We start from the raw sequence: 11,436 nt of genomic DNA, 5'->3' as shown, positions 1-11,436 counted from the left end.
AATAGAAATGTTCAGGGACCAACAGTAATAGACTATCTAGTGATGCAAACTTCTCAACTTTTTATGAAATTTTGCCGTTTTGAATTGAAAATATGCGATCACGATTCATGTAAATTATAAATGAACGTGACAAGAGATTTTTACGTTTTCGACTATTAGATATACGAATAAGAGTGAATGTGCACATTTTAAAATAAAATATTATTTTCAAATAGTGTAAATTGATTACTACTTCATATGAAGAGTTCAGATGCAAAAGCCTCTAAGTGTCGTTTGAAATTTTCTTCTAAAATGAGCATTTGAAATTTTAGATGGCCCTTAGAGGCTTTTGCATCTGAGCTCTTCATATATAACTACAAATTTATTTTAGCATTCTTATTTACTTTTTTAATTGCTTTATTATTATTATTATGCAGTAGATCTTACAATTCTTATGAGCGGGTGCGTGACCGTGATTCGTGCGCAAGCATGTCAGTGAGCACGGCATCACAATCGATCAGATGCGTGTTAAAGATGCGTTCGTTAGTATAGCCCCCCCCCCCCCACACACACACACACACACACACAAAATTGCTGAGGGCCTCGCACCCCCCTTGTGACGGCCCTGCTGATGAGCCAAAAAGGATTTTTTCATTGGTTTATTGGCATTTAAAATAAGACATGCGGTCTGACTAAATTCTCATCTTCCTCCTTACACGTTGAGACATCTCTGCATGCTTAGTGTTGTAGATCGCTTTCTTAGATAAGCTTGGTTTTGAGACCCTTTTGTAGTATGTCATACAAGAAATGCAGTTGCACAGTCATGCATATAAAGAGAGCAATGCTTCCTGAAATGCTGTTGGTTTGGATCCTCACCACCAGTTCCTGTTTTAGGGCCAGACTACTGCTGCTCACACTCTGTCAGCTCTATACTACAGTGGAGGTTGAGGTCTGTGAGAAACATTTGTGTATTTCATGATAATATGCTCAGCATTTTTGCACCTTTAATGAAGAAACATGAATGACAAACCTAATCCCACATACTATATAGCTAATCTCCAAAAAGTAAAGTATATGTATTGCATTTGTGTTTTAGTTTCTGCCCCCTCGAATTCCTACTGAGATGGAGAAAAAGTGTCCTATCAAGTTTGCTCAGTCAGTGAGAGCTGTGATGGCTGAGTAAGCGCGCCTTGTTGCTATTTATTCTTCTGTGCCTTTATATTTATTGGATATTTACGATGTGTACACAATACAATATTTCAGTGTTAATGGTCGTCACAATTTCACAAAATCACAATTTCTCACTCTGTCACTAGGTCTCTGGGCCTGCCGGTCACAGACCACACCTACGAAGATTGTCGTCTGATGATTGCAGCTGGAGAACTGACCCTGCCTATGGAGGCAGGTCTTGTGGAGTTTACCAAGATTAGCAGGAAATTGGAGTATGACTGTATATATATATTTTTTAAAATACATATCTTTGTTATTAGTAAACATTTTGAGGCTGGTATCCCACATGACACACAATTTAAGCTTCTTGTAGTTTAAGCTTAAAATCTTTGTTTCTGTTGTAACTCCAGATTAAAATGGGACAATGTAAAGAAGGAATTGGAGAGTTTTGCCAACATAGCCTGTTCTTGCAAAGGCGGCAGGATCACAATTGAGGAGTTTGCTGGCTTTCTCAAACTGCCTGTCAGCCCAGCTCTACAGGAGCTCTTCGCTCTGTTTGACAGGGTGAGTTTGTCTATAAGTAACCGCATGGAAAAGAGCGTCACTTAGATCCAGAACAGAAGCTAATGTATAAAATGCTCTCAGATAACTGCATTTGGTAATGTTTCCAAAACAACAAATCTACAGTAAATCTATGGTACTGGATGACTCTAACGGCATTATATTTTATTCACAGTGTGGCCTGTTTGAAGCATATGTTTTCTCTTTGTAGAATGGCGATGGCACCATTGATTTCAGAGAGTATGTCATTGGTGTCACAGTTTTGTGCCGCCCAGCTAATAATGAGGAAGTCATTCAGACTGTTTTTAAGGTAATGATATCACAGGTAGCACTGATGTTAATGTGAAATAAATATCACAATGAAATCTCAAAATGTGATTGTGCAAAGATTAAAAGAAAACATTTTGTGGTGTGGTTAGTGCCATTGGTTGTTAACACCTTGAGGTGGTTTACAAAAAAAAATCTCGAACTTGACAAAAAGAAAGTCAACAGTAGAACATTACTATGTGGGAGTACTATTGTGTGATTTATTGTCAAAAAATGGTCATGTGTATCATGTGTCTGTGAATTCTTTCTACAGCTGTTTGACATTGATGAGGACAACTGTATCACACAAGAGGAGTTTAGTGGTTTGCTGCGTTCTGCTCTTGGGGTGTGTGATCTTGACGTCCACAGCCTTTTCAGAGAAATTGATGCAGATGGATCAGGACACATAACTTATGGTGTGTATGCCAACTGTATAGCAACTACCACAGTGATAAAACTGTCAGTCATATTAATAGTGCTATCATTCAGAGAATACTTCTTTTATTCCCACTTTTTATTAGGTGGCCTTAACTACTATGTACTTACATTTAAATGAATCATTTGGTACAGTGCACATATTGTGCACATACATGTTTTTACATTTGAAAAAATATCTGCATGTAATTACATTTGTAATTGATTTCTCTGTAATTACACTGTTGGCCCATTCCTTTCACCTTAACCCACCCTTAAACCTACCCAAACCACCAAACCTGTCCCTAACGTTACCCATATCCCACCTCAATAGCAGAAAAGGTGTATACAATAAGTAAATTTTTGATGCAAGTACATAGTAGTTAAGGCCACCTAATATAAAGTGGGACCCTTCGTTTTTTTCAACCATGGTGTATGAAATTTAGCAAACAAATAACACTATTAGAACTGCTACTATTATAACCAAGTGTTCTGTGTCATGATAGATATATTTTATATCCATTTGGTATGTTTTTTTAGATTTGTACATAGAAACACAATTCACAGGAATGTGGTTGTCTAGTTTTTCAATTTAGTTATTGTGAAAGTTGTGAAACCCAATTGTTGCTTGTAAGACTGAACTGAACTACACACCGGCCTAACACTGGCAATGTTAACTTGTATAGGTTGTATTAAGCAAATTACTCAATGCTAAATTGCATTATACTAACATCATCTTTACTAAACTAATCTTATTGATTTGAAAATATATTTAGGCATAATTGTTCCAATAAATATTTAAATACAACTGCTCAGTGAGGACTCTACAAAATGTAAGACATTACAGATATTACAGCAATATTTTCCTGTGAAGCTGCTTTTCAAACATGGATTTGACTTGACTTGAAAATCTAGGGAGTATTACAGTCCAAATCCCTTAATACAGATCATTTCATGTCATGATTTAACTGAACCTTGACTTTGGGCTGTCTGTTGCATGCATTCAGCAAGCAGGAACTAGCAGATTTCTTAGTCTGAATGCTGTTTTTTTCAATATAGGTTTTTCAACAGAAGTTTCCACAATAATTTAAGGTATTTAAAAAGCATCACCCCAGGGCCCAAGGCTTTTTCTGCAAATGAAAGTATCATGGTTAGCAGCACATGATTCCATGCTGTGTATGTAAACGCCTTGGAAAATATTTGTGTGTGGACTCATGAACACTTTCGAGTGAAGGCTTGTTGTTGTTTGTCTAATCTATCAGTTGTCAAGGTTGAATCATGACTGGGACTGGTCTTTTTTAATACTTGCAGAAAGTTGTCATGAAGTGTGAGTTGATTTCAGCTGCATGCCAAATTAAATCAAGGATGTTTTGACACAGTGTCTGTTGTACATATGCTATTTACCATAGCATATTCATATTAAGTTATTCATTCATTAATGCCCGCCACACTTACTTGATTAGTGTGGTTTCTTTTTGAGTATCAAAAGTATAAATCTGTTGTAACTTTCCTTTCTCTATTTGTCTCTCAGATGAGTTTTGTTCCTTCGCTCTCACCCACCCGGAGTATGCCAAGCTCTTCACCACCTACATTGAGCTACAGCGTTACCAGGGTCTCCAGGGGGAGGAACTAGATTTTGATGCCAGTTTGTCTCAGTGCTGTACTGCCTCTCATAATAACCACCAAGAGGACAGTACCTCTGATAAGAAAGATGACTGACAGCATGCAGCCATAAGGTTCATATTCTGCCACGTCATTTGAACACCTGCCTTAAGCTTGGGTGGAGGGATTTTGTACACATGCGTATGCCCTATCAGCAGTTTTCTGTTTACACCACCAAGTATTTCATAAACTATTCAGTGGTTTATTTAAAGGGTTTCAGATCAATGTTAATGCTTACAGGCATGCTAAAACATTTTGGTAACACTTTAGAACAGGGACCATTTCTCACTATTAACTAGTAGCTTATTAGCATGCCTACTGTTAACATACTGGCTGTTTATTAGTACTTAAAGCACATATTCTGCATGACCATATTCTACATCACTAATCCTACCCAATACCAAACCTAACAACTACCTTACTAACTATTAATAAGCAGCAAATTAGGAGTTTATTGAGGCAAAAATCATAGTTAATGGTTGGTTAATCGTAAGAATTGGACCTTAACATAAAGTGTGAACAAACTGTCTTAATCTGCAGCTAAAAAGTGAATTGTATTGTTATAACACCCCTGAGCTTTTTAGGCATGAAGCTTGTAGTTCCAATTCCATTTTTATGCATTTTATTTTAGAAAGTCTAATAAAAAAAAAAAATTATATAAAAAAATAAATAATAATAAATAAAAAATATTATTTAAATATTATTATTTTAAAAATATTATTAAAATATATATATATATATTATTTGATAATATCTAAATTGAAAAAAAATATTTTGTGATTACATTGGAGATCATCTGCTTGTGTGTCTTTTATGGAAATGTGGACATTTTTTTAAATGAATATTTTACAAAAGAGATTCTTATACAAATACAAAGTTTCTTTTCTTTTTTCCTTTCTCTTCCTTTTTTCCCCTTTTCTGCTCAGGGATGTTGGTACAGAAAGTGAGTTGGAATCAAAGGTTTTGCTTTGCATCTTGTTTTTTATTTGCATTCCCATTGAGGCGAGATGTTGCTGAGTTAGCGTTCTGTCCCTGCTGCTTGTTCAGACTAATACTCTGTTGCATCCACTGAAAATAGGCCAATTTGTGAGCAAACAGGCAACACAACACGCCCACAGTAGCATGCACCAAAGGGCTTGGTTCCAAATTATCCCTCTGCAGTGGTATTTATTTAGCAATGCAGGTTGCAATTATGATTTTGTTAACACAGCAAAGTTAGCTTTTTTTGCAATTAAAAATATTCTTTGAATTTTAACTAGTATCTGTTGTCCCCTTTATGTCTGAGTGCATGAACACTTGTTAGAAGAGTTTGTACACTCTTGTGAATTATCAGGAGATACAGAAGAAAAACTGCTGATTAGCAGCCTGCTAAGAAATACTTTCATACTGAAAACTTCCACTAGGTGACAGCAACTCCTAGTTTATACAGAAAGCCGATCGTCTGCATAAACCTTTAGTGAATTTGCAAATAATGGAAATGTACATCCACAATAGTGCATGTGTACAAAATTAGAAATAATAAAATTAAAAATCCCCTTTGTCACTTCTCTGCGGTCACAAGGGATTATAAAATATCATATAATTGAGGTCAAAGGTCATGTTTCACCATCTGTGGTGTTACTCAACTCTGTCCAAATTAGCAGCATAAGCCTCTACAATCTGAGTTCACACTTGGATGTCATAATGTCACAAAGACTGTCAGGTATAGTCAACATCAATGCAGGCTTTTAGGGCACATAGTGGTCATAAAGGGTCCATTCTTCAAAATGACAAACAAGACAACCTTTCTGTGTCCAGAAGTTTAGGCAGTTGACTTGTTGCCTCGCTGGCCTGTCAGGCAATGACTTTGCAGGCAGCGTTTGGGCACGTATAGGTATCTCACAAAACTGGACAAGCTTCTGAGGAAGCATAATTTTTTAATTAGCACATTTTTAGTGGTGATGTAATTTTTCTCTTGATAGCAAAATTGAGAGAGGTTTGGTGATAACTAAGTGTATATTTAATTACTACTACAATTCTAATTTCTTGCCATCAATAAAATCAAAAGTTCAAAAAACAATACATTTTCAAATACATTTACACACAAACTCACCACCAACTGCAACATTCAGACACCATTTATGTTTAGCTCAACTGTCACAGAATTGAGTGCACTGTATAGGCAGTGAAGGATAAATCTGCTGCCTCCAAAAATCAAGACCACCAAACCACCATTTAGAACAGGGCCTTAAAATTACTTTGATTCAGCATAGTCAAACACAATGCCTGCAACGCCTTTCCATCAGCGTAGGATGAAATATCTGTCCTTTTAAATATTATAAAGGAGGTTGGTAAAGGAGAAACAAGTTCATCATTAAGCAGTTTCTGTAATGTACATTCTGGTGTGCTGAGCTGCAGTATATCAAAACCAAGTCAATCAGTAAGAGTACTCAGCAAGTGACTTGCAGTGCTTTTGTCAATATAATATCATCAGAGGGCAGGTCAGGGACGACGATATGATGATGTCTTATGAGCAGCTAATGTTCTCTCTCTCTCATCTTGATACAGCAGGATGAAGGATGGGATTGCACTCACTTCATTAAAGTCCTGCTGCTCCACACGCTGTGATAACCAGCTGTGATTTCCACCGTCAATTTGTTTTAACCTTTTCAAACATGACGGGGACATTTCATTCAATTCAATTCATTTAATCACAATTGATGAGATTGCATGGAATCAATTAAGTCACATTGTTGTTACCATTTCTTTCTCTCCATCTCTCGCTGTCTCCATGTCCATCTTTCTTCCGCAATCTCTTTCTCCCTTCTTTTGCTCACAATATTGCAGCATTCATTTTTATTTCAGCCTGAGGTGAGCCTGCCTAGTCAAATTGTGGGCAATCAGCCCAAGTAATCGGGTTTTATTTGCACAAGACCAAACAAGAGTTAGCTGTTAGGGCTTTGGCTGGGCGGTCTGTGCTGGAACAGATGAGGGGGCTGATCAGGGGATCGTCTGAAAAGGTCAGTGCCGACAGGCTACACTGTTAATTGACGGGTTGCAAAATAGCTGCAAATCACAGACCCTTCACTCCCACTGTATGTGTAGACAATGTATACATCAAATACTTTTCCCTTAGAAGGAAATGTATAGCATACTGCATCTTTTCTCTTTCTTCTCTCTCCCTAGATCTTAGCTTTAATTTGTTTGTCAAAATGTCCGAATGGGGCTTTAAATCGCTGTATTTTATCACTTTCATTTCCTTCTCGCTTTCTTTTTTTTCCATTTTGAGCCATCATGCCTACAGAGCACGAGGCCCTGACCTTGGAAAGAAGCATCTTAAAGTTCCTCTTAGTGAGAGCACATATAATGCATGCATTAACCTTTCGCCAACCGCTGGATGAATTCATGCTAATGTACTCAAGTCTATTCTCTCAGACAGGACAAGCAAAGCACAACATTCAATTTCATCACCACACCTGCTTTTGTTTTTGTATGACATGTAGTATGTTGCTCATAAAAAGATGATGTAATATAGTGCACAATGCACTGATGTTAAGGCCTAGAGATTGTTAAGTAGATTCCTTGTGGCAAGGCATTAATTCTTGCTAAAAAAAAAACTTCCCTTATACTTTTTCAAATACGTATACTACTGTTTAAAATATTTTTTAGAGTAAAAACAGTAATACTGTGATATTATTGCGATGTAAACAGTTTTCTATTTTAATATATTTTAAAATGTAATTTATTCCTGTGAGTGCAAAGCTGAATTTTTAGCTGGCATTACGTGATCACATGATCTTTCAGAAATCATTCTAATATTGCTGATTTGGTGCTCGAGAAACATTTCTTACTAGTTGAAAATTATTTTGCTGCTTCATGTTTTTAGGGAAACCGTGATATAGCCTATTTCTTCACAGCTCTTTGATGTACTGTATAGAAAGTTCAGAAAAGCTGCGTTTATTTGAAATGTATTAGAATTACGTATTGTGTAAAGCTACAGCTTTTAAACTGTGTTACTATGAGTCACAATGTGACAGAAATACAATTTTTGATGATGAGGAAATTGGATATAAGGAAGTTCTTCACTTGTGTATCTGTCATGACAGTTGTGACACAGATCAATTAATACTGATGTTTAGTGCAATTGAAAGCTGTATGCTGCTGGGTTTTGTAGGCAAGAATAGTTGTGAGTGAATTGTTCATTCTGCCTAAAACTATCATGCATGCCTTTGCACTCTTAATGAACAAAAAAATATTACTCATAACTTAATTGATACTCTGAAAAACAGGTCCCAAAACAACTGTCAACAAGTCTGGCAACTCATTTAATTACAGATCTTCTACAACACAACTGTAGTGTGAACTAGAGCAATGTACGTCAACATTGGGATTAGGATTGATCTCATGCTGAATGAAAATTAATGTGTACATGTGTTTAATGGTCAATTCATGCTTTGTAAAACACTGAAAAGTAGGTTTATTGATCCAAGATTATATCCAAACTACATGTAAATACAACAAAAAGGGCCAATGTGATCCTAGCTCATCAGTCCTAAATGACATGCATAACCTAACATGCATAATATTCGTGATATTGATCTGTCACAGAACTGGAAACGGCATAATTAGGGGAATTCAAGAATACTAATGTTTTGACATCAAAGTCCTTATTTAGTGTAATAAGTGGCATTTTATTGTGAGCCCTGGCACCGTTGATCATCTTTGAGTTTCATTTAAATAAAATGAATTGTACCCTGAACTGGTGTATAGATTTACGATGCAAAATCCATTTTATGTAAATAGTCGGTTTAAATGATAGATTGTGATTCTCAATATGAGGTAGGTTTCACACTCTAAAGTGAAACTGACTCTTCAGGTCAGAGGTCAATGATTGTGTTTATAGTGTGATTACAAGATGCCCTCAGATATTGTAGTGGCTCATATAGCAGACAATACCAGTCCTTACTCAGATGGAGACTAATTGCAATACTGATGCAAAATATGCAAATATACTTTATGCTTCAAGGAACGGTTGCTTTGCTCTAAAGGTGACCTTCTTTAGCATCACCCTCTCCCACATATATGGCAACATCCTGAAATAGAAATTAGAGATTCCAGTTCCTTTGGAGGAAGAATATGTGTAAGGAACAAATAAATCAGCCTCTAAAACCCTGTTGCTTACTTTTGTTATCTAATCTGAACCAGAATATGTACAAAACTGCACAAAAACAGGCCTGTAAAGGTTTCATAAAAGAAACGCTGGAGAGCTTTAAGGGGACATTCATTGACTTTAATGGGATGAACTGATTGCCCATATCTAATAGACATCGTCGCCTTTGGCTAAAGCGGGTGTGGAATTAGATTACACGTGGAACACAATGCTTTTACTGCCTCTTAGAAAACAACTAATTGAATCTATGTAGAAGAAGAGAGAAGAAACAGGCAACTCAAAGGCGAATAAAAACAGACTTTAAAAAAAATTGTAGTAGTGATGGGAGATGGATCAAACATAGCTGTAATATGTTTATTTTTTATGCCTTCTTGACAAATTACACAGGGTGTGAATTAAGAGAGGGATTTGGGAAATCTGGCCCTTCTAATTGTAGGGGGGAAGTGAGCAGTATTTTTTAACACTTAAATAAGATGATGATTCATATGACATAAAGCTGTTTTATTGGAGCAATTCGCCACATGGGGGCCCAACATGTTGAAATCATATATGGCCAGATGAACATACCTTATTTTAGTAACTCCCAATGCAACACTTTTTTTTTAAATGTATTTATTTATTTTACACTGCACAATGTTTTAGTACAGATGTAGATTACCAGATTTAGTTAGGCTTAGCTTACAGACATAAGCAAAGGTAACCACAGCAATGGTTTGTTCCTCAAGCGCTTTGTATCCAGATCAGTCTTGGACAAACAAACGTTTTTCTATGCAAACATGACTTTGAGAGAAGATTTTTAACATTTAGTGGCATCTTACAAAGTTGTGGCACATCCAATGACAGATCAAGTTATGAGTGGAACATCGCACATTCTGCTTGATTTTTGAGGCATTTCCAGGTTGCACATGATGCAAAAGTAATGTGACATTTGATATTGGCACTTCCAAGCTATTCAAAACTTGTTTACTCTTTTGGCCATTTGACTGACTTTGACCTTTATGCTTCATCTCACTGTTTATTGTCTGAACCTAAGGCTGTCTTTATATATTGCTTTATTGTATATTATGTAGGGTGAACTGTTTGTAAAACGTGATTCCTAGATGTTTTTTTTTCTTTTCTTTTTCTTTATTACTTTTGGTAACTTTAAGGTCCCGCTATAATATTTCAATTTGAATACAGTTCATATAAAGTGTTATATAAAGTGTTATTTGCAAGATATTTACCAATAAACATTTTGAGGTCATGTACTCCAAATTTCTTTTCAGGTAAAGTGGGCCATCCCTTATTTATCAAAGATTATTCTGCATCTTAATTAAAAACACATGATTTATTATGATCGGACAAGCATATTTAACAACATATTTAACATAGAATCCCTGAATCCCATGAGCCCACTTTATCTAACACATTCAGCCAAAGTGGGCCAGCAATATTTAAACACCTTACAAGAAAACTAACAATGTTTTAAAAAATGTATTCTTTGCATTGTATTCCCTGTTAATGGTAGTATTGAATAAAACAGAAACTGTCACAATAATGTTTGTTTACATTTAGTGAGCAACCTTATAAGTTACAAGTAAAAATCTTATGTCAAATGTTTTTTTACCTTTCACCATGACACAGTCCTCCTTTGAGGGGTAGCCACACCCACCAGTGTCATATTGCATCAACCAAAACTATTTTATCATTTAGAGAAATAATGTCCCTTTAATTAAGAACCATTGTTATGCTCTGAAAGTGTAAACCCTTTGAGCACAGTACAATCAAACTTAAACGGCCCACTTTACCTGATGGAGTCACCCTACATATTACCAGCAAATAACCAAAAAAGAAAAAAAAATTGATAAGAGTTCTTGAAGGGGCGTCATCAGCTAAAAAATACGTTTTAAGAACGTTTTGCTAACGTTGCCATTAAGTTATGAAAACGTTATTTCTGAATGATCTCTTAACGCTCAAAAGCATTTGTTTTCTCGTTTATGCAAACATTAGGGAAAACATTAAGGGAATGTTCCATCTTAAAATTTTGCAAACATTACGAGAATGTTAGCCTACTTTTGAATGAACGATCTGAAAAAGTAGTAGGCTAACGTTTAAAAACGTTAGACGAACATTCATCTAAAGCGTTTCAGGAAAGAAAAAAAAGTTCCATGAAAAAAAAAATCTATTTTATTTTGAGCTGTTATTTTGAGAACATT

At 35.8% G+C, this 11,436-nt stretch overlaps 1 protein-coding gene across 1 annotated transcript; it reads left to right on the top strand.

Annotated features, from left to right (window-relative positions):
* Positions 1 to 753: 753 nt before the first annotated feature.
* Positions 754 to 4,389, top strand: LOC107563471 (lysophosphatidylcholine acyltransferase 2-like). Its single transcript, XM_016248361.1, has 7 exons — positions 754 to 928; positions 1,076 to 1,158; positions 1,296 to 1,421; positions 1,560 to 1,713; positions 1,922 to 2,020; positions 2,291 to 2,432; positions 3,962 to 4,389. Exons 1-7 carry the CDS (start codon positions 773 to 775, stop codon positions 4,147 to 4,149), a joined length of 948 nt encoding a protein of 315 aa, XP_016103847.1. The 5' UTR covers positions 754 to 772; the 3' UTR covers positions 4,150 to 4,389.
* Positions 4,390 to 11,436: the final 7,047 nt, after the last annotated feature.

This window comes from Sinocyclocheilus grahami, unplaced genomic scaffold, assembly GCF_001515645.1.
Source record: "Sinocyclocheilus grahami isolate Dianchi unplaced genomic scaffold, SAMN03320097.WGS_v1.1 scaffold876.1, whole genome shotgun sequence".
In the NCBI taxonomy this organism is placed as follows: Eukaryota; Metazoa; Chordata; class Actinopteri; order Cypriniformes; family Cyprinidae; genus Sinocyclocheilus; species Sinocyclocheilus grahami.
This window is presented reverse-complemented; position numbering and strand designations above follow the sequence as displayed.

Coding starts and splice junctions, on each gene's coding strand:
- LOC107563471 (XM_016248361.1), top strand. CDS start 773: ATGTCATACAAGAAATGCAGTTGCACAGTCATGCATATAAAGAGAGCA. Junction 1,422..1,559: donor AAGATTAGCAGGAAATTGGA/GTATGACTGTAT, acceptor TTGTAACTCCAG/ATTAAAATGGGACAATGTAA. Junction 2,433..3,961: donor ATCAGGACACATAACTTATG/GTGTGTATGCCA, acceptor TTTGTCTCTCAG/ATGAGTTTTGTTCCTTCGCT.